Source organism: Protopterus annectens, chromosome 1.part1, assembly GCF_019279795.1.
Source record: "Protopterus annectens isolate FY-2018-M chromosome 1.part1, PAN1.0, whole genome shotgun sequence".
NCBI classification, from domain to species: domain Eukaryota; kingdom Metazoa; phylum Chordata; order Ceratodontiformes; family Protopteridae; genus Protopterus; species Protopterus annectens.
This window is the reverse complement of record NC_056726.1, coordinates 844,930,352-844,955,382: the sequence shown is the minus strand read 5'-3', so window position 1 is coordinate 844,955,382 and position 25,031 is coordinate 844,930,352. Positions and strand designations below refer to the sequence as shown.

Here is a 25,031-nt window from a genome sequence, read left to right as displayed (position 1 = left end):
TGAAACTCACATTCATTGAAGCAGCATTGAAACCCATATGCAAATAAAATAGATCAGGCCAGTGGCAGATAAGATTAACTTTGGGCTGTTTTCAAATCATAGACCCCTTGCCACATGAAACATACATATGTTCTTTGATACACCTTCCTGATTGTATTAAATTATATTCCTTGTATAATACAGTACAGTTGTTAGAGGGCATTTTAAATTTATTGTTTTGAACATTTTTCCAGTAAACAATGAAGCAAAATGCATGTACCAGTAATGACAAAACTGCCCAATTTAGAACATTTCCATCATAGAAGTGTACTCAAACTTCTACAATCCACCAGTATCAGTAAATATGCGCAATCTCTGCAGAAGTAAAAGTCATCTAAATAATTCCACATTAAAGAGATCTGTAACTAATGAAGAGGTTGCTGCTAGCAAACAACTTTATATTTCATTGTTTCATTTACAAATAAAGTGCCTGTTGCCCTTGAGGAATAAATTGCCTATGTTACATTAAAAAAAAGATAAGCTAGTAATATTGCAATAGGGAATGGATGGCAAACTTATAACAGGCTCATAGTTACTAGGTATCTCCGCCAAAGAGGACATTCTTGGGACTGCAGCATCCACCCCCTTTAACAGTACAACACAGTACAGTATCAGTAATGCATCTACATACTGTGGAAGTACAACCTACAGCCTTCTGCATGAAAAGCAACTATTCAACCTGTTAATGCTATTAACAATGCAGACAGACTCACTATAAGCAGCACTAAAGTTCTCTTCCCCTGAAGCTCTCAGCTCCTTGTAAAATCCACTCGACACTCAACTGTATCTCTAACTTTGCAGCACAAGAAATCTGGAAAAAAACTATTTATTGGGGTGGACAAAAGCCCAAAAAGCAGGGACACATTTTAAACATTGTTTGTATAATCTTGAAAGTTGCTAGAATAAAATGTGTTATCACCATGCATTTCTTTGCTAAGTCTGAACCCAGGACCTTGTGCAGTACAGTCAGAGCAACATACCTCTATGCCATATCAGCTGTTTCTTGAAAGACCGAAAGACTGAAATTTAAATGGCTATCATTTAGTGAATTGAATTCTCACCATAGCTCTCAATCTCTTAGCACAAAACACCTGGACAAAGCCAATAATGGGGGAATACAGCCCCCAAACATATTCAGTGAATTCAGTACTCACCATAGCTCTCAACCTCTTAGCACAAAACACCTGGACAAAGCCAATAATGAAGGAATACAACCTGAAAAATAGGGACACATTTTAAATACTGATCTTTTAAACTTGGAAAATTGCTAGAGTAAAAGATTTTGTGTTACCATGTACTTTCTGAAGAATATAAAGTCTGAAATTCAAATGCCTGTCATTATTTAGTGAATTCAAAATCCAGAAAACCACAGATTTTATGAGGAACAGAACAGAACAAAAATATGAGGCAAAAATCTGAATAGGTTTCACAAGTGGTAGTTGGTAGGGAATTCAGGCTCTTGCTACCTGCACCCACAGTACAGGGTTTGAGCCTGAGTTACTCTCTATAGCCACCAGGTATATTAAATTGGGGCATTTTACACACACACACACACACACACACACACACACACACACACACACACACACCTTTCGAAATTGCAGCAGCTTCGTTCTGCAAAGTCCCCCATTATTGGCTATGCAGTTGTAACCGCATAGACTTCAGGGCATCTGTACTCTGATGTTTTCTCTTCATAATCCGTACTGCTGTTTAAACAGCAGTCTGTATTCCCGCATGCATGCGGACTGGTTAAACAGCAGTCCGGATTCCCGCACCCATGCGCAGAGTTCCAGGACTTGTAGCTAATTATTTTATTTCTTTTTTCTTTTATTTTACATCTAGGAGGCTTTAGTCCTGCAGTCCAATAACACTAGCCGTCCCTGATTTTGACTCACAGATAGATTAAAGACTGAGCTGTGTGCATATTTCTGGTAATTACCACAAGATATGTGCTGAGCAGTTTAAAAGAAAACAATCCATTCTATATTTTATCTGCAGGAGAAAAAAGTGCAGAATATATTCTGTTTGTTGCAAATGCATTTGAAGAAAGAGAGGGAGAAAACTTTCCATTTATTTTCAGCTTACATATACATTAGTACCATACAGAGAAAGGCTTTTGCAAAATGCATACACAGAGACATTGCATTCTGTGCTGTGTGAAAGCCAGACCTCTGACCTTTACGTTCCCATCTTCAGCAAGGGAAAATAAGTTTTGCAAAAGAAGAAACTGATTTTAATAACGTTTTTTCTTTTCACAGGTTCTGTGAGCAGTGATATTTTAAAACAGACATATCTGAACAGGTTTTCATTCTACATGTGCTGTATAAACTGAATGCAGCAGTAGCAGTTTGCTTTTAATGTCGTGAGTTTCAGATGTCGGCTGTAAGACAAGTGGTTCATGAATTTCTAACCTGACAGTTTTATTCCAGGTTTATTTTCTTTACTTCTGCTGGATTGCATTGCGGATATTTTATATTTTCAAAATTGTTATATTTCATTTACCTTTGATGTAAAAAGGGAAAATGAGGAAGGAATACTTACTGTTAAAAGTTAGTACTAATGTTGAACATGCTACTTAACTTACTAGGACCTGTTAGTACAATGTTATACTCTTGTTTTTAACATGACTTCTTTTGCAGGGTAGTTACAGTGAAAGGCATATGCAAGTCTTAGCATAAATAAATAATTATAAATACACACAGGCATGCATGCACACACACTCACACACACAGACATATATAGACTTTTGCAGGATATTTCTGTGTGCATGAGTGCACCCCACCCCCTTAGATTAAGAGAGACAATTTAATCATTATACAGGTAACTTAAGGTTTTATCTTGTACAGCACCTTTTAATGCTGAAGGATTCCTAAAAGAATGTGAGTTGCTTCTGTGACATCCCCACACTGGGCCAGTAATCAAGGAGCCTGAATCCTGAAACCACTGACACTGGAGAGGGACATGCACCTGGAATACAAATGGATATATTCAGTATTTCAAGATGCAGACCTGTCTGCATCAAGCACAGTTTCCCTTAAGAGTGCACAGGGAACACACTCAGTCCGGGGTCTTGATCTCCCTATCTGTCTCCTTCCAGGTCCTCAATAATACTCCCCACTGGTACAGCTGTCAGGTTAGGTCCTCAGCCGAGTGTCCAAGCCAAGACTTCCTGCACCCCTTCTGTAAGCCCAGTGCTTGGTGTCCCTGCTACAAGTAGCTGACACACACTGTGAGATTTGAATTTTCATACACTTACACAGACACAGACACACACACACACACACACACACACACACACACACACACACACACACACACACACCTGTGAAAGGCTGGCACAGATTTACCTGCTGTGTCCCCTTCTGTCCAGAGTATAAGGTAGTAATTACAGCCACCAGACATTCGACATTCATCTACTCTAGGGCCCTTAGCAAAGGGTGTCCAATTATACTGTGTAATATTAAAACTAAGACAAATGGTCGTAGATGACCAAGACAACTAGGCCTTCTGGAGTGGCCAACACAGTGTCACCAAATAAATATAAGCACTCTCAAAGGTTAAATACTTTCTACAAGGACCAGCCCCAGTAAATGTTTTAAATATATTTAATAAATAATAGAAGAGCATGAAAATACTGAATATGTATTTACAGTAAACTACAGAGTTTAGATCACTGGAAATATTGAAAGTAACATTGATGGACAGACTCATACAAATAAAGAAAAACAATCTCTAAACTAAGCTTCACTATATTCCTGATTGAATCTAGGAAAATTACTGTCCCCTAATAACTTACTTGACAGAGCAAGGCACAATGAAATATGTGAGCAGTCTTTCTAGCCAAGTTCCCAAGAACCGAATACTCAATACTCAGAGATTACTCCCTGTAAAATATAATATCCAAGATGGCTCACAGTATCTCCATTTGAATCTGAGACAGTAATTTAGCATATACGGCTACAGTACACCTCTAAATGTTTATGGCAGTGCTTGGGGCTTACCTTCTTTTTACTTAGCGAATGAACAAAGCCTTCTTCCAGACCCACCATCTCTAGTCCTGTTCAGCCCTGTGGGGTGCCATTTTAATGGTTTCACAGCTTATTTACATCTCCCTTATTTTTCTTCAAGTAAGTTAGCTGGTTAACCTCTGCTGCCCCAGTATCTAGTATTAAAACATATAAATTTAATTCAGTTACAATACTACATGTGCATTCCATTTCGTTCCAGCAGGGGCACTGTTGTTGCATTTTAACACAAGCAAACCTCACAAATACATTTTTAGCCCAAGTATCTGTACAAATCAGTTTGATATACAAATAACATATAATTATTTACAAAATTCCAGCTAGTTGCGCTGGCACAAGTCAAACATCCACTGCTATACTTCTCCCGGCATGGCTGGCAGTACCTCCTATTGTCAAAGCCTGTATGAGTTAATGACTTTTTGTGAGATTTAAACCACAAAATCTAATTGCAGGAATACATGTATATATGCATGACTGTTAATTTACAGGAATTCAGGTGTGTTCAAATTAGGCATTTGTAGTGTGTAGAATATAGAGTATACAAGTTAAACAGCAAATATTTTTTTTTTGCGTGTTCTAGGAGTTGCAGTAAGAAAAAAATGTGTTTTGTGCATCTAAATGGGCCCTTAGATATTACAAAACACAACTGGTTTTGCTTTGTTGCATTTCCAATGAGGATAAAACACAGTAATTAGATTTCTTCATAAAATGTGATTTTTTTTACAGACTGAATTTGTTAATATGAAAGTAATCAACAAATGGGTTATATGTTTTGCAGTGACATTTTAGTGGAATATTATAGTTACATAGAGGGTGATTTATGAGCTTCGAAACACCTAAATCTTAAATTATGCCACTTGGTATGGTCACAGACCAGATTGTTTAAAATAACCTTATTGCCAAGAGGGAGGGAAATATGCAAGTGTAAACACAAAGTACATTAAATATTTGGGAAAAACTGTTTTAACTAAAGTCACATTTTTTTCTTACTGTTTTAAGATGAACATCCCAGGTGAGCTTTAATTAGTAGTAGATTTATTTAATCAATATTACAAGAGGGACAGATTTGTTCATGCATGTGTATGGTATCAAAGGCAATCATTTTCCAATATGCTTTCACACTGTGGATATATAAAGACAAGTGAAGCATGTCCCCAGAACCACATAAAGGGTAATTACATATTATCCACAAGATGAAACACATCTTGAAAAGAAATTGTCAGGCTCTGCTCACCATACAACAAAGTTTATTGTTAGACATATGGAAACCATCATTCAAGTAGAGGGTCTTAACTAACAAGAATTGGTAATTGTTTCAAACCATTCCTCTGTTTGAATTTTCACAAAATAATCATCTTTCCTTAAATTACTGAGAACTAAAGTGATATTCTAAAGGCACATTTTCATATTTTTTTTTTTTTTGTTTGAGTTTAGTAGTTAATTAAATTTTTCTCTTTCTTTTCTTTAAGTAAGAAAAAAACAAAAAATTTAAATTAAAATTAATTTTAATTGGTTAATTCAAATCAAAAAGAAAAGGATGACAGTTACAAATTAGGAAAATAAAAAATAATAAAAAATAAATACAAAAAATAAAAGGAAATGCTATTGTTAAAGTTGATGCATATTGCATATTCAGTATAAAGGTTTTTGTGTTCAGTCAGTGTCACACTAATTACTTAACCAGTGTCAGCTTGTAGTGTAGTGAGTGTAGTTTTGTTTTTAACAATAGTAACAACAAAGGGAGTGATAAAAGGGTATCGACAGTAAGTCTGGCAGTTTGCTTTTCTCTACAAAAAAAATTTGATTCCCTTTAATTTTTTTGATTTTTTTGTGACTTTGAGTGACTGACTTATCAGACATTTCTCATGCTTTTTTGAAAAGAACTGTGTGCCCAGAGAAGAACCCACTGGTCAAACAATAGGTGTAGGTTAGCACACACCAATATTTTGCTAGAATGCTGTTAATGGGAAAAAGGTTATTTTTTGTTTACATTTTTAGTTTTACAGTTTTTGTGCATAATTTTTGTTCCAGAATATGTATCTGTATGCTTATGCACATATGCACAGTATGATTTTTTTTTATGCACAAGACAATGTTGCTTGATGTTGCTATGCTGAGTGTGAGCAGGGACACTGCATTATACCATTAGTTTAAAGGATAAAGTTATATGTTCATTGTAACATGTTGGCTAAAATGTGTTATTACTACCTAAAAAAAAAAAAAAAAACAAGCAGTAAAGGGTATTTAATGAAACTCAGAATATTGCATACCAAATCTTCAATAGGTAAAATATCACAGAATATGAAAATAAAAATAAAAAAATAAAAATAATAAAAAAAGATGTAATTTTAATGCAGAAGAGGATAAAAAGAAGGAAGAAATGAACCTAATAACTATGAAAGAAGAAGAAGAATATGAGTTGCAGACGAATACTTAGTAGTGTAGTGAATGAATGTACATGAGATATGGATGGTAAATGCAGATAAATGCGCATGCAGCAGCCAGCAGAGCAGCCAAGTCCTGACCTTTGTGACTTGAAGTGAAGTGAAGTCAGAGTAGGGAAGTAAGAAGCACAGAAAATTGGAAAATCAATGGATTCTCATGCTTGAAGGGAAAAAAAAAATGGAAAATGTGAAAAATAATTTGTAAATAAATAATTTGAGTGTATTTGAAAAGTAGTTAAAAATAAAGGTTCTTTTCAAATTTAATAAAGGATAACATGGATAACCAAATGTTTCTGGTGTAGATTTTTTTAGGTTAATTGATTTAATAATGCTGTTAAAAATCTTTTTTGTTTGTAATGTGGCATGGTGATTGCGTTAATAAAAATAGGTGCCAGTGAATGAATAATAATAATAATAAGAAGAAGATAAAAATAATAAATAGAAGGTGCTTATGCTAATATAACCATGGTGCATGTAATGTAGTGTTTTCCCTGCCAGTACTTTTTCTTTTCCTGCACTTTATTTTTATCCTACTATATTATTTAACCAGTATGAAAAAGTTTCAAAACAAAAAAAAACAAAAAAAAAAAAAAAAGAGCAAAAAAAATTGCATGTATTGTCAATTGTCATATAATCATGCTTAATCAACAACATAAATATATATAGAAAATTTTTAAAATATACATTTTTGGCACTTTTTGCAACTAATTTTTAAGACTTTTTTTTAATTTTTTGTGTAAATTTAATTTTTGTAATTTTTTTGTAATTTTTTAAAACTTTGATTTTTTTTTGAGTTTTTTTGAATGTTTTAGATACATTCTTAACTTTGTGTTTTTTTTTGTACGATTACATAAAAAACTTTTTTTTTGATTATTCCTATTTTCTTACAAATGTGGTTTCCATTTGAATGCATTTATTTACAATGTGTTTCTGTTACCACTTTTAAGGAATTCAAGTGAGTGTTACCTTTGTGCAAGGGCCACAGGAGTTATTTTTCAGTGCAGATCTGAAGATAAAATAACTGGAGGGCTGTGTGAAGTAGATAAAAACTTAATGAATTGATAAAGGATGTTTTAAAGAGGGACCTGCTAAGATGTAGTGATATAATAAAAAATATAAGTGTCAGAATTGATTTTTCTTAATAAAACTGTATCAGATATTACAACTGTCAAAATGGAATTTTCTATTTCAGACCAGAAGTGTATTTATATTCTGTGAGACAGGTGGTCAGCAACTGCATGCTGGAAGTTTAGATGAAACTCATAATTCTGCTTTGTTATAAAACAAAAAATATTGTGGAACATTGCTTGCCTAAAAGAAGCGGTCAGTTTGTCCTTTTCTTGTTACAAGTTCTGCAATTAATATAGCCTTGTTTTGTTGTAAAGGAAAATTACTGTATGGATGAAGTAATGAGAAGCAGTACAGTGTATGAGTTATAGTGAACATCAGCAGTTTCTGAATGATGATTGCATAATTCTGTTGTCATTTAAGGATATGAATTATGATAGGAAAGAATGTTCCAGAAATCTGGCCAGTGCCTTGTTTCATGTACTTAAAGTCTTTAGTTAAGTGTGCCATGTTTGTTAGATTCTGTATAACCTTGCACTGTGTGTAATCTCAGCTTGCTGCCATTCTGAGAAGTAAATGTTTTGCCTTAAACTGCTTAAGTGTCTCAGTGAATTTACTGAAGATGGTAATAAGGAACCAATTAACAGCAGTGGTTCCTTAGTCAGACCTGTTTCTAGACATAAAAAGAAACAAATTTTCAAGCTGCTGTTGCTGCCACAGTGGGTTGGTAATGCACTCCACTCACAGCTGGATAACTGTGCTGTGGCCAAGGCTGATTCCTCGGACCACTCATATTTTTCTTCAGCTCCCTGTGTTGCAGTCCGTACAGCCACCATGGACTGACTGTGGTTTAGATACTTCTTCTGCGGTCAAGGAAAAGCCACTCCTACTGTTTCAGGGAGAAATGGCAGGGAATGTGCCCCAGGATAGCCAGAATATTGTGCCCATCCCTGGGGAAGTGCTGTGTCTGTTTCTTCACAAATGCCTGTCAAAAAGAAAGAGAGAAAACAACAGCATTTTGTGTCAGTTACTCTGAACAAGAGGAATTTATTAGGCTCGGGTCAGGGTCTTGTGCATGACCCTTCTCATATGGCTGTCTGGGGTAAAAAATGGAATCTTCTCTCTGAAGAATTTCAAGAAAATGAACCTTCAGTGGGATATGAAGGGACAGATGCATTTTTTTTCTCTGCAGGTTTCTGATTCAGATTCTGAGGAGAGTGTGGTATCTGATTCTCCCTGTGACTTTTCTCTTTCCACTTTCCATTTCTTTCAAGCTGTAGTAACCTACCCATATAGCTTGGGCTAATGCATGGATCATAATGATGCAGTTGCAGTTGTGAAAGTAAACTTACCATAATAGCAGATGTTTGAATTTTCACTGCTGCAGTAGTCACTCCCTCCCTTCATCTTCTACTTGTTTTTTGTATGTTTGTTATAGCAGGGCGTGGACGTGTATTTTTTTTCTTTTCCTCGAAAAGTCCTCTCAGGGCTTAGCTTCCCTCTGTCAGTTGGCATGGAAGCTCTGACTTTTATTCAGCTCAGCTAAAGATGACTAATGGTTTGTTTGCAAAGACGTTATCCTGAAGCTCTGGAAGATGGCTGGCTATTATATCCTATAAAAGGCATAACTCGTATAGCTCAGGCTTACTTAAACTGTACTTTCAATTATGTTATATATTGTTTACCAAATAGTGAATGAAACAAGGGTAGGGCCTTACAATGGAAGTGGCAGCCTTCTGATTTTTGAACTTAATGCACATATCAAAAATCTTGGTTGTACTCCCCCTCTAAATTTAGCAGCAGAACTATAATTTGTGTTACACTTGCACTATTTCCTCATAATATGCTGTAGCTGTTATTTCAAGTTCTGCTGTGTACTACTGTGTTGTAATACATGGCACAGCTTGACTACACTTTGAATTCAGTAAAAAGATAATTATCAAGCTTGTATATGTTTTATGTTAAGCAAATTTCAAATGCTGTTAAGCTCTAGTCTCTTACTAGAGTATTAACAGTAGCTGGCACTGAATAGCCACTGAAGCATTTAATACTTTTAGCTATCTCTCACACACACAGAAATAGGTGCCATGCTGAACTGAGCAATGGGTCACTTAACTTGACTACTGTCTCTTTTAAAGCTCTAAAAACATAATGTGTCTTTAACTAGTAGTATGTCAAGACAGCTAGACCATCATGTACTACAAAGAATTATGATTGGGTGTCTCTGATCATAACTTATTTGTTATATGCACTCCAAATGGATGTCAAGAGTCACTTCTCAATATTTGTTTCTGTTAGCTCTTGATGTGAAATTCATGACGCCTACATGTCAAGCACATACTAAGTTGGTTATGATTGGACAACCAATTATATTTCGTTACTCTTATTAGTTTCTTTAGCAGAGTTCACAGTCCATTAAAATTATTGTTAGATTTTGCTCTATTAGGAAAGGGATAAGTTCCTTGCTCAGGAAAACAAAAGAAAACTCAGTGCTGACCGATTTTGAATAAGTGAGCATGATTCTGATGCAAGTTATGTCAGGTACAAGACCAGCATTGGTTACATTTATAGTATGGATTCTGCTAGGAAATTCTTGCTGAGAAAGGACCAAATAAGGTAAAAATACCCAAACGTTATCTATAAGTGATGAAGTATATCGTTCTTGATATCATCTATTAATGTGTCTCACTTAGCAATATTTTTGAAGTGGTCACTGAAATCTTAGAACATTTATGATTGTTTCAAGTGCTGCATCTAAACCTTATCTTTTGTCTCCTTATTTCAGAAAGTGGATGTCTTGTGCAACAAAGGAGTGAAGAAAATTGCGTGTGGTGCCCAGTTTTCTGTTGCTCTTACCAGAGATGGCCAGGTTTATACATTTGGACAAGGTAAAGGAGTGGGTACCTCTGCTGCTTTTTCTTCTCCAAGTATATTAGCTCTATATCTCATTTACCACAGTCCACTGATATTATCTCCTGAAATTGCATTTCTCATTATTTCACTAAAATCGTGACTGCACATCTTTACTGTACCCTTAAATGTGTTGCAGAGGCATAGTGTTCTGAAAGGACAATCACTTCAGCTTAGCAACCTGCATGGTAACATTCAAGTGTTTGGTGGTGTTTGCTATTTTATGATCTATGTATCAAGACAAATATAACAAGAAACTGGTGTAATAATTTTGCTATCATATTGTTGTAGCTGTGTCATAAATGTAATTATAATGTAGTGGCCATGTATTGAGTGGATACCTTTATTATGGTACACCAGTATTTTGAAGTAATGCATATTTATAAGGAATTGTACAGCATCATTTATCCATCAGCCTTTGTTCATCCTTTGTTGTTACAACCTTCTTAAATTTTGTTATAATTGAATATTTGGGTTTTTAACTGTATGTCACTCTCATTTCATTTTATTAGGTATCTTTCATCAAGTGTATCCTGGTAGTTATGTTTACTATACTTTTATTTTTCTACAGAAGTAGCATAATGAAGAACATACATTCCCAGTGGGAACCATTGGTACCCACCTGCTCACCTGGATTTCCATTAATCGGACAAAGCATATATGGAGAGGGTTTAAAAAAGGACAAACCTATTTACTGTTTCACCACAGAATCCAACTAAGAGATCCAGTGAGACTATCTTGGACAGTTGTTCTAATACATCTTCAGAGAATCTTCAGACTTTGCCACCCTTCCAAAGGAAGGAATGCAGAAGTCTTTGAAGGCTGCCATCCTTGTGTGGCTCCCCTCAGGGAATCCTACACATTATGTGGAGTTTGTGGAGTTAACTGAGACACTGGCTATTGTGAAGAAAAAAATGGATTCCTGACCTGCCAGTCAGGTCCACAGCATTGTGGGACAGAGGTAGATACCTTAGCTTATTCTTCGTAATGTCCCATAAAGGCTTTTTTTGGGTTTCAGAGACTCAAAGTAAGGTCACAAGAATGCTGACTTTTAGCTAAAGGATACCCTGCTGTGTGGTCCACATTTTCAGGATGCAACATGCACTTTTCGACAAGGATCTGTTCTTTGGTAACATTTTTTTAGAACATAGGTGAATAAGTGGAATTGTACAATATTTTGGTAAACAGGAAGATTGAAGAGAAGGCCGAACAGTGATAGTTATTTTTTCTACCTTAAATCTTTATGTAACCAATCTATACTCGAATCTTCACTCTTAACTCCTATCTCAGTCATTACTTAGTACTACTTACCATGCTTAAAACCTACCAGATACCGTACTTACATTTCTTTTTGTATACTATGTTAAACTGAAGATGAATTACTCTATATTAATGCCATCTCCTAATCGTTAGCATCAGATGTTTATATATTTGCAAGTATATTTTTGTTTTTAGTATGTATTTTGTGTGTTATTTTTAGTATTTTTTTTAGTATGTTTTTTTTTTTGGAGCTTTTCTCCCCGGGCCTCCACTGAAAATGGACACGTATCCAGTTGGACTAACCCAGTCAACAAATGTAAAATAAAAATAAAATAAAATAAAGATTATAATAGAGTTGACACAGATGGCTGCCTGAGACCCACAGTCACAGTGTATATATAATTAAGTAGAAAGTGTTATGCTTAGCACTGCTAACTCATTTTAGTGGGATTATGAGCTGAACACAAAAATAGCTGTATTTTTATTTAGTTAAAAAAGTTTAAAAAGTTAAATGGCACCACTTGTATTTTCTTTTGCTTAGTTGTAAGCAGTGTCATGATGGACCCAACTATATTGTGATCATTTAGGAGTGTTTTTGTGTTTACTTACTTAAAGTAAAAACATAAATAAGTAAACAAACAACCCATACAAATTGGTTCCGTGTTAACCCATAGAGATCCTACTGGCTACAGCTTTTGTTTGTTGCCTTCCCATAATTCATTGGGTCAGCAATGAGTAGAAAATCAGAAAGCCTACCAATATTAAGTAGTTATGGGTCAGGGCTAGTGGGTGGTCACAGACTTATGTTGTAAAGAGCAGCAAGTGGCTGCTGTAGCATGAACCGTGAAGTATTTTTTTATTCTGGCAGGCAGCCATATATGCAGGGGAGCATACCTCTCAACCGCCAGATCAGAGAATCAAGGACATTGAAGGACAGCTCATTAACATAAGATATGCATATTTATATAAGCGCATTCAATTACACAAAGACAGGGCATCATTTTAAGTATTTTTTATTAGAGAATTATATACATTGACACATCAAAATAGAGGATTATTCATATTTTTCAGAAAACTGTATAAATTAAAATCAGACATGTTCAGATAACCCCCACACACACACACACACACACAAATACCCTTAAAAAATGGTGCTTATATGGAACGAAAGCAATACATGAAATAAGGCAAGTACATTCAGACTACTGATTCAACTTCAGCATCTTGACAGGCAGAGGTAGTTTCTGCAGCTGATACCGTGGAGGAATGTTCTTTGTTGTAAGCAACTGTTGCTTTTCTTGCTGCTTCCAGCATATCCTTAGGATGTTTTACACAGTAGCAGTCATTGTCCTTGTTCATCTTTATTGCTAATAAAGAGTTTCATGTTTTTGGGCCAAGTGACTGTCTGAGCTCTGTTTTAACTTTACGGACCATGCTGAATGCCTGTTCTGCTTCACTGTTTGAGTGTGGCAAACAGAGAACACTTCTCATTAGCTTTTGAAAAGCATCAGGATCAATATGAATTTCGCCGTCTTTTAAGATGTTGTCCTGCACTTTAAGAATTGCATCAATACTACTTATATTGCCCAAAAACTGCTTTGCAATTGGTGGTTTCAGTACCCTACCTGCATATGCCTGCAGTACTTTGTGAATCTCATTATGTAATGTGAGCAATTTGCTTTCCCTGCTTTGCATTAGCATATTGAATTTGTGCAGTGGTTCAATGGCATACTGCAGGAAGAAGAATGCCAGCTTTATGTCATGGCTCTGCAGTCTGTCAGCTATTAGATCCACTTTAACAGACCGTGGTTCATATGGCAAGAAGTATGATCTCAGGGCAGGCCACAAAGCAAGCATTCTTTTTATGACTTTTGCCAAACTCAGCCATCGAGTGGGGGCATACCTGATAATTTTGAGACGTTCAGTATCCACAAATAGTGCAAATTCCTTCAGCTTCTGCTGACGTTGTGCACTGCTGGAAAAGTGACAGTAAATGCCAGATATCAATTCCACTACAGGTACAGTCATTGCCTTTACACCAGATTTGATACATAAATCTGCAATGTGGCACAAGCAGCCCATATACTGAAAATATGTGGATTAACCTCTTTTAATCTGGATAGCACAGAGTTCCGCTTGCCAATCATGGATGCAGCATTGTTTGATGAATAAGCCACCATGTTGGTCACAGGAATGTCAAACTTGCTTAGAGTCTCCATTACACAGTCATAAGTGGCTTGGCCAGTTCCAGTGATACAAACAAGCATATCAAGGAATCTTAAAAGATTTTTACCAGTGGCATGGTCAAAAAAACAAAGTAAAATCACAAGTAACTTGTCATCCCCCATATCTGTACTCCGGTCGAGGTGCAAACAGTATGGCACTTTCTGACAAACTTGTGCAACATCCTGCTGATACTTTGGCCCCATTACATTTCTTAAAATGCAAGCAGCCTTTGTTGGTCCACAGTTAATTTTTTGTACCACCTCCGGATCCATGCAGTACTGCTTCATGTACTTAAGGTAATGATCCCCAGTCGTAAATGGCAAGTTGTGTTCAGCAAGTGGGCCCATAAGGGCTACTTCAGCCTCCAGAACTTTAGCATTGATTTGCTGAGTGGCAAACATTTCTGTCACCTTCCTCCCAGTTGAATGCTTGGTGCTCATCTTGTGCTTCTCACTGTCCATATGCCGCTGCAAATCATTCCTCCCTCCATGTCCGACATTAATATTAGTAGCACAAGTCTTGCAAAATGCATAGCCTAGACCACACCTGCTTTCCATTACCTAATCAATGGTAACCTTCCAGCTACTTTGGAATGTAGTCATTTGCTTCTTCTTTTCAGAGGCACCATCTTCAGAGAAGAAAAAAAGGAGGGGGTATAATTAGAAGGCTTCAAGGTAATTCACAGGTGTGCCGTGACACTGCACTTTTACTTACAGTAAACAAAGCTGGTATGATGGCAAACAGTAGTCAAAAAAATTCTTACCCTTCTGAGTTGTTGCACTATAACAGTGGAAGAAACTTTGCGTTGCACCACCTTCCATTGTGGCTTGTACAATGCTGTTCTGTGATTCAACCATGCCTTTGCTTCTGAAGAAAATTAATGATTCAGATAAAAGATGAGAATCCAATCTAGGGACCTCTAAACATCTGTGCAGCTCAGTAATACACAGCAGCGCACATACTCAAAATGTGAGTAAGCATTATTGGAAATCAATGATGCATCCAGGAAAAAATATTAAAAATAACTCAATGCATCCAAGAAAAAATTATTGCAAATAATTCATAATGTATCCAGGAAAATGTCATTACTGCAAATGACTATGGATCCAAGGAAAAAAACATTACTGCACATAATTCACAATGCACCCAAGGTAATTGTTGCAAATGATTTATAACATGTACTGCAAATGACTCATAAGAGACCCAGGAGAAAGTTCATTACTGCAAATGTTTCATAACATTTTCAAGGGAAAGCTTATTTTTGCAAATGTCTCATAACATATCTAAGAAAATGCTTATTGCAAATGAATCATAAGAGACCCAAGAGAAAGGTCATTACTGCAAATATTTCATAACATTTCCAAGAGAAAGCTCATTATTGCAAATGATTCATAACGGGTAAAAAATGCTTATTGCAAATGATTCATAAGAGGCCAAAGAGAAAGCTCATTATTGCAAATGATTCATAATGCACACAGGAAGTGCAGACAAGGAGTGTGTTATAAAACTGACAAATCATGGATACGATTCTACAGAGCATCAACCTAGTTCTTATTGCCAGAAATCAGGGCCCTCCTTTGAATGAACTCCGAAGCTATATTACTGTGTCAGGTTTGCCAGCAACTGTGTCCATACTTCAACTGTCCAGAAGTTCCTAGAATTTCCAAATGTTTGCCCCATACTTTTGGTCTGTTCCTCTTAAAAGTTGTGGTTTTCATGACTTTTGTAGCAAATCAGTGAGGACTGAATTTGCTAAATAATGACAACCATGTCATTTTCATATTCTAGCAACTTCATAATTTCATAAGAGCAATACTTAAAATTTGTCACACACACACCCCATTACTTTTGGATTTGACCAGATGTTTTCAGTATGAAATAACTTTTAGGAGAAGTAAATAGCCTTGCTAGAGAAGTCACAGGAGTATAACTTTTGTTAATAGTACATGATGATCAACAGTCCCAAAGCTTATTTTGTTTGCTTTATCCATTTGCTGGCCACAGCCCCACTGTCAGCAGAGTTTAAAATATAGAGACAGTAACCAGAGGTTGATCAAGAGTTTTCAACAAGTTGACAATAGCAAATTAGTAATCCATTGTTCACTAAAACTGCTAGATAAGATGCAATATTTTTTCGGCAACAAGGTAAACAAGTCAGCTGAACAAATGCCATTCAGAAAGGGCGCGATTCATCACTGTAAAGCATTATCATTCATTGCATTGTTATCCTTGCAGTAAACTATTCATATTTTCTGACAACCACAACCACCGCAGAAAACGTGAGTAAGCATACTTAGTTAAAAATAAAACAAAACATTTGAAAAGTAAAGAAAAATAAAACATAGATGTCAAAAGACTAAATCCAGAATAAACCTCAAAACACTAAAATGCAGAGGAGGGAAACAAAACAGCTCTGTGATATCACTTCCAGAAGGCAGACACAGATTATGTTGTGGTTCTGCAATGTCTGTAACCCATAAAGCACAAAGATCTTAAAAATGAACTCTGCAACATACATGGCAGAGTATAGAAGCTATTAAATAATGACACACTTCAAATATTTAAGAAAATGCATGTTAACACAAACCCTGTTACTCTAGCAGCTTTCTAAGTTTACAACAGCAATATTTGAAATCTGCCCCTATTTTTGGGTCATTGCCCCCGCCCCCCCCCACCCACCCATTTTGTCAGGCTTTGTCCAGATTTCTTGCACTAACAGGTTGAGGCACTGCCTAAAAAAAAGGCATTATGGGGTGGCAAGAGCCTTAGCCAGTAGCCGAAATCCCAGAGGTCAGATGAAGACCAGCTTTGACAGAGCATCGAGGTCTGTCAGTCATGTCATCCCAGGCTGACAGGTACTGGATCCCCTTAGAATGACACCAGAAACAAAGCAAATTATTGAAGTTAATCATTTTCTGTTTGTAGTGAGGCATCATCCTAGGTGAAGGTAAAATGCCACTTAATACTAGGGATGTACCTGCCTGAGACATAATCCAAGAGCTTAGTCATGTCTCTCTTCATACAGTCCAGTGAGGTATCAAGTCGCTCACACCAACATGGACTATGACAGAGTCATAACAGTACCTGTTGTTGAGAGACTCGAGTGCATGTGTGATATGGTGTATCCTGGCACCTGACAGACAGCTAACCATGACCTTTTCCTTATCCAGCCTGGTGAAAGAGACATCTGTGTGCCTCACGATGGAATCACCTATGACTAATATGTTTGTTTATTTTTTTGGTCTAATCTATGTACCTGAGTTCGGGATGCATCAAAACAACCCTAAAGTTCTGCACCAAAACCTTGCTTAAGGAAGAAAATTGCAACTCTGACTGCATCAATAAGAACTCTTATTTTTTTTCATAACAGGCCAGTCTTTACAGAATAGTCAGACTTACGCTACTAGTGAAAAAGAAATATGTCAGCCTTTCCCCTTAAGTAATAGCTGCAAGTAATTCTTCAACAACTGGCTGCTCCAAACTGGCTACTCATGCATCCACAACTGGTACTTTGATTAACCTGCTTAAGAGAGACAATGCACAAGAAAGCTGGAAACAAGGTCTATAAAAATTCCAAATATACCATTTAATACAAAGTAAATTAATTAGCAGGATTAGCACGAACACTGCAAAGTCAATTTTCTTACATAGATACTTTATGTAGCAAAAACTCCTTACATCCACTAAAGACTTCATATCTGTACTTCCACACTTGCTATACACAATCACAGATTATGAGGTACTAACATAGATTATGTTGCTAGTTCTCTGATTTAACGTTAGACATTAGTATTGTTTCAATCTTTTATGTCAGCCAGAAGTTCCTAAGCCAATCACAATAACGAGTAGCAGCACAGCAAAAGATTATATGGATACAGAAAACACACTAACACATGCATGCAGCAGGGAGAACTAACGTGCATAGTCGTTAGAGCAAATAGTGTTTCTAGTGCTGAACATTCTGTCTTGATTAGATTCTGGTTCCAGAACGACTAACTCTGAGTGCAAACCTACAAAGAGAAATAACAGAAGCCACTTTGTATTGTCCCAGTCGGATTTAACTGCAGTTTAAACTTTAAGGGTAAATTTGTGTATCACTTGTTATGCAGTCTGAAAGAAAATTAATGAGAAATTACAGCCAGCACTGCAGAGCCCACACCAGTTGCAATCATCAGTTAAACACTGCACTTTGTCCTATCTTCCCACCAGTGCGTTGTTTGCTTCATTGGGCAGTTCATATGGTTACTAATGAAACACGGCTTACATAGGAACAAAACTTCTGACTTGCTAACTCACAACTTTGGAATGCAGGATTTAGCAGCATTTGCAAAATAAATCGCAGCCACAACCTGTCACAGTTTATACCCTTTTATAATGTAAGCTTTGTCATTTTTTTACTCATTCATATCTCTAATTAGCTTATTTTCCTTTCTTAAAGAAATAGGAGTGCCCAACTTCCCTAAACTAACAAACGCATCATTATATTTGTAGTGAAACTGTTATAATTACCAGTGTTTAATGAAGTTAATCTATTGCTTTCAGCAGTGATTCATAACCAGCATTTTGCAGTGTAGAAGGCAAGGAATTTCCATAAGCTCACAACCCAGTTTCTCAAAAATAAAATTCATTCTTTGTGTAAGGCAAAGATATCAACAATATCATTAAAGAATTTGCTTACAAACAGATCTACTGAAATGATTCACTATTTTGTGTCATCAATAACTATCTGTTTTATGGTCCAACAGCAGTTTGGATGACATTAAAACAATTTTAATGTTATTTATAATAACCACATCACATGGGCTGAAAGAATCAGTTTCATCACTTAGATACTCAAATTTCTCTCTGTCTTAAAATTTACAGACATTTTAATTCACTTCTGTGCAATGTTTCTTGCATGGATGAGGTACTAGCATAGATTATGCTACTGCTGCTCGTTCTTTCTGACTAATAAAAGTCATTAGTATTGTTTCAATCTTTTATGTCAGCCAGAAGTTCTTTAGCCACAGTAAACTTAACCCCCCCCTTACTCCACACATAAACCTGCGTTTCTATGACTATTTTTGTAGAGCTGCTTACTTACCTGTTATTGAACTGTCTGAAAATAAAAGAAAATCCACGATCGGATCAAACTCGCACAGTGACGGTCTGGAGAAGGAGTAACCACAGACCTCTCGGGAACAATTCCACACACCCACAGGCACAGACAGAAATGATGAACCACCACAGCAAGCTGGAGCTATAAAATTCCCCCTCCCCTCTCAGTTTCCCTCGATCAAAGATGAACGAATGATATTTAGCTCTTCTCTCAAGAGCGCAAAGTATTCTTCCAACCACGGCATGCGTGAACAATATTCCTTCTCTTCTCTCCAAGTAGCTCACTCAGTCCCCAGAGATTGGTAGCCTTCCACCATCCCGATGCTGCTGATATGCAGACTGAGCGGACCTAATTGAGACCTCCATCCATACCAGGTCCGCTGCAGCCACTTAATTTCCGCTTCCGCATAAACAGGAAAATGAGGAAATGTTCGAAGCATGCTGGCTGGCTGCATGCAAAACAGGTGCAGTAAAGTAACGTTTTGATTGGCTGAGCTGTCTACAGCCAGAACAGAGCGTGCTTTACTGTAGATCTCTGGTGTACTTGCACCCAAACCGGGCACTCGGGAAAGTAAGCTTATTTAAGCTTAAAAACAGGTGCTCCCAGTTAATTCGGGATGATTGAGAGCTATGCAGGGGAGATTCCTTTCATCTTTCCCAGTTTTTGCTGAATGTCCCTGATTTTGCCTCATATTTTTGCCCTACCACTCATAAATGTTTTGATTTTTGGGTAATTTGCTGAGGATTTCAGTCAGTTGTTAATCCCTTTCATTTGAGTGTCTTGCCTATTTAAAAAAAATGTATGTTGATGCAAACCTGTTTTAATAACTTAAGTCAATTAGAGTAGTATTTTAAATAAAGCATGTATCAGAATCTTCTTCTTCTTCTTTTGGCTTTTCAAGGTTAGGGGTCACCACAGCAGATCACCTGTCCACTCATGATTGGCAGTGGAGTTTTACGGTGTTGAGTTTGCCAGCCCGGCGCCCAACCTTCCACAGAAGGCACACACATGCACACACATGCCTAGGGCCAATTTAGAGTGCCCAATCCACCTACAGCATGTCTTTGGGATGTGGGAGGAAACCGGAACACCCAGAGGAAACCCACGCGACCACAGGGAGGACATGCAGACTCCGCACAGAAGGCACCCCAGCCAAGAATCGAACCGGAGAACCTCTTGCTGTGAGGCAACAATGCTAACCGCTGCACCACCGTGGCCGCCCAAAGCATGTATCAGAATAAAGTGTCTAATAGCTTTTAAAGTCAGTAGTTCTTCAGAGGGACACTTTGTTTCCACCTACTGTCTTTTTGACAGAACTAAGTACGTTACAAAAGCTGGTAAAGCAGTTTGCACTTTGCATTCTGTTTTTTTTTTTTTTTTGATAGACTGGTAGCAAATGGGGCAGATAAGGCTCCAGGCACTAATAAGAAATATGATTAAGTCACATGGTCTCAAGGGGAATTTCTTCGCATCCATGTCTCAAACACATAATAAATTGGTTAAGATCGGAGATGCGATCATAATCCTGCATATATGTTTGACTTGTATATCTTGAAACATTCCATCAGTAACACTGTTTGTACCGAGCTGAAATGAGGTGGGCTACCAGCCACAACTCTGAGCTGAGATACCAGATAACTAGAGGCTTCTGAGCTTCCAAAAAACATAAATTGCCTGTCTTTCTGCTTATTTATACTATTTACTGCACTTTTTTTGTCTGCCGCCTACTTTTATACTGTATTTATTTACTGTATACTAAACTCCACTGTTATATTGCAATTGCCTGCTACACCGTGCTTGTAAAATCAAATTTTATTGCTGTTTTCACTGTTTAACAAGCTTTTTTGTTGTTTCCGCTGTTTATCAAGTATTTAGAGTAGTTAGTAGCTGTAAGCAATATTTTTTCACTGTTTTAAGCTATCTGTTCTGCCCGTTGTGGTTTTCCACCGAGCAGTACTTAATTAACTGATCTGGTAACTGTTTAAATCATTCTTTAGAGCCTCCTGGCTGATTTTCTGCTGTTTTAAATACTTTTTCAGTGTCTGACTGCTATTTTTCTGCTGTTTTAAATATTCTCTAGTGTTTCCCGCTGAAACTAGGGTAGCTACTAGCTGTAGCATCACCCAGATCCAGGCCTGCTGCTTCTGGAACTGTTTGTAGTGGTTTGTTTGTTCTGTGCATCTTTCCCAGGCCACCTTGGATTGGATGGGCCTATTTGCACTTTTATGAGAGAACTGTGATTGACTGGCACCTGACTGGTAAAGGGAGTCCAGTCTAGGGCTTGGAATAAACATCCTCATTAGTCCTTTTGAATTTTGTTAGAGTTTTTTTTTCAGGTTTTAGCTTCTGGTATTTAGGCACTGCATCTGAGCGGGTTTTGCTTGTTTGTGCGTCATGCAGCACCACGCACTAGCGCGCAATTGTGCACCAAAGCCGGACAGTTAAATTCAAAAAAATTTCCCTTAAAACCCAGGCAGAAATATCCATTCACCGAGCTCCTCCTTGATTGTTTCTGTAAAACCACTCCTAGTGACAACAGTCTTCAACCTAGCATTATGGACAGTTAGACTACCTTTGTTTCTCCTGCCAACCCTGTTGACTTGGGTCTCTTGAGGCAATATGGCAATTGCCTCACATACACAGACAACCCTGTACTAATAACACAGTCTAGTACAGAGTGCAAGAGATGTATTTAAATCAAGAATCTAGAATCCATGCTCTCTATCACTCAGAACAGTAACACGGAGAAGGTTGTCAACTCACCCACCATTAAATATTCACATAGTACCACTACTCATACACATAGTATGCATCAAAACATAAATCCACATATGTGGAGGTTCTCTCAAAAAAACTTAACAAAACACCAGAGACCTCCAAAGCACAAGTCTGCTACAGCCAATACAGTCTCCACAGCACCCATGGCACATAGCAACACCAGTGTCTCACTTACCAAGCCCGTAAAGTGTAACACTCAAAAAACACATTTTCTTGTCATTGGAGACTCAGTAGTGAGACACACGGATGTCCCAGTCACCAGGTTGAACTAGGAGAAAGTTACGGTCAGCTGCCTGCCGAGTGCCAAGATTCACCAAATCACGCATGCACTCGGGTTTCTCAGCAACAAGTACCGTTATGACTCTGTCATAGTTCATGTTGGTTTGAATGAGCTGAGACGTACCTCACTGGACTATATGAGGAGAGACATGGTTCAACTCTCTGAGTATGTGTCCCAGGCAGGTATTTCCCTAGCCTTGAGCAGCATACTACCCTCACCTAGAATGATGCCACAGTATAAACAAAAACATGATTGATTTCAATAATTGACTTAGTTTTTGGTGTCATTCAAAGGAGATCCACTTCCTGTCTGCTTGGGAAGCCATGGTCGACAAACCTCACTGCATTACCATAGACTGTTTGCACCTGGTACCCCTAGGCTTTCGGCTACTGGCAAAGGCTGTTGCCTCCCCCATAGTACCTTTTTTAGGCAAGTCTCAAAAACAACATTACTGAAATGAAATTAACCAATCAGAACAAAATAAGGGTTTTGGTGTTAAATGCTAGGAACTTAAACCAAAAACTGCACTCCCTGGAAGCACTTCTATCACTAGAAGATGTAGATGTCTGTGCAGTCACAGAAACCTAGTTTAGGGCCCCAGAGAGTACCCTCACCCTGCAAGGCTATGATGCCTTCCACACCTTTAGACCACAAAATAAATGTGTGAAAACTAAAGGAGGTGGTGTTTCAGTCTATATTAGAGATAAATTCTCCTCACATCTAGTTAAATTGGACAACTGTATGGTGTTGCTCCAAGTCCAGGTTACAATGGGTAAGACCCCCATTCAAGTCCTAGCCAGTTATATATCCCCCTCCATGGGTCATGACACCAATGAAGCCTATTGAACCAAACTGAAGACAATCCAAATTTTACTGAATACATTGGTTATTGGAGATTTCATTTATCCCACCATCAGCTGGGAAACCTACTCTATCCCAAACTCACTAGCACAAAAGTTCCTTGACTGTGAATTCAAATACCCTGGAGCAAATTGTCTATACCCCTAAAAGAGGAACAGACATTCTAGATCTGGTCCTCACCAACATGTCAAACAGGTGCACTGCTGCAACTGTTAGACCCTCAGTTAAAACTGATCACAAATCAGTCACATTCAAACTGACACTAACATTAGAAATCACAAAGAGTGAAATCAGACTAAAAAACTTAACGAAGGACTCTACCCTCCTAGGTGAAGGTGTAAATGCATTCCAAGCCCCACCCAAGCTGAAAGTGGTAACTATGCCAAAGCTTAAACTAAAGCCCTGTACAATCACTTGCATAAGTCTATAAACTTGGCTCTACCAGGCAGAATCAAAGCCAGAGCCCCAAGTAAAATCAAGCTGCCATGGTAGACTTCCAGCATCAACAAACTCTACAATAAATGCAAAAAGTCGCTGTCCAAGAAAACAAACACAGGGACCCACCAATGGAAAAGCTTCCTCCTCAACCTTAATAGGCAAATAAGACAACTTGTCAAATCCTTCAAAGCCTCCTTTGAGAGAAACCTAGCAAGTACTGTGAAGGATAACCATAAGACCTTTTACAGCTATGTATGTAACCTAGGGGGTAGGACCCACATATGTGCAGAAGTGGTGGCCAATGGTATCAGAGACACAGACACAACAGAGATAGCAAACCTGCTAGTGGATATGTTTGGTGAAAATATCACTCCCTTATCCCCTTCTAATTTACAACAAACCTTCCCCCACCCCCCCCACCTTAGATATCTGGAGCAGGTCCTCAAAACCCTGTCCAAGGCAAAGAACACGGCCTCTATGGGACCAGATGACATCCCAGGCTGTCTTCTAAACAGGCTACAACATGAACTAGCATCACCACTAAGTACCATTTTCAATCATAGCCTAACCTCAGGCTTTGTTCCTGCGGAATGGAGAACAGCTACAGTTCCCCTCCACAAAGGTGGCTTAGCAACAGACCTGGGGAATTACAGACCCATAAGTCTGACCAGCCTCATCTTTAAGGCCATGGAATGTATCTTTATGGACCTCATAAATAAAAGACATAGATGACCTCCAAACCCTGGATCCTGGCCAATTCAGTTTTGTGAAGGGCAGATCCTGCCTGTTAAATCTGGTGGATTTCTTTGAAAGTGTGACCAAGGCCATTGATAAGGGCAAGTCTGTGGACACAGCATACCTCGACTTGGCAAAGGCTTTGGCCACAATCCCACATTCAGGCATTACCGATAAACTTATCAAACTGAATGTAAACCCCCTTTGTTGTAAGATGGGCTGCCAACTGGCTCTCAAACGAGACACACATTATCAAAGTGGGTGCCTCCACATCAACCAGCAGACCTGTTACCGGGATGGGGTGCCACAGGGGTCAGTGCTGGGCCCCCTACTGTTTGGTATATACTTCTCAGAATTTAAGGTCAAAACTAACAGGTTGTGGCTGACCAGATTTGCAGATGACTGCAAGCTAGGTGCAGTCATTGAATCCCCAAATTATGTCAGTATACTCCAGGATGGTCTCACACAGACCAACGACTGGTGTATTAGTCATGGTCTCAAACTGAATGCAAGGAAATGCATCATCATTCCCTTCGGTGCAAACACTGTCCTTTCACACCATCAAATCAATAACAATATCCTAAGTACCCATGAAGTGGTAAGGTTCCTAGTATCACAGATTGACCACAACCTTAACTTTGACCACCACGTCTACCATTGTAAGGAAAGCTTTCCATGTAGCTCACTTGATTAGTAAAGGCATCGCATCAAGAGCAAAAGAAGTTATAACCCCCTCCTACACTTGGCACTTATCTGATCCATTATTGGAACTACAGCAATTAGAGAGATTTCAGAGGTTTCTAGCAAAGAAGATCAAGGGCCTCCAGCATGTGCCTTAAACGGACTGACTAAAAATCCCTGTCACTATA

General features: G+C 37.9%; 1 protein-coding gene across 1 annotated transcript in view; it reads left to right on the top strand.

Moving 5' to 3' along the window:
• The window catches only part of LOC122815150 (probable E3 ubiquitin-protein ligase HERC1), a 5,886,073-nt gene that overhangs the window by 5,212,626 nt on the left and 648,416 nt on the right, over positions 1-25,031 (top strand). Inside the window, exon 68 of the mRNA XM_044087407.1 lies at positions 10,362-10,464. Coding sequence (XP_043943342.1) covers positions 10,362-10,464 — 103 coding nt within the window. The remainder of the gene's footprint in view (positions 1-10,361; positions 10,465-25,031) is intronic.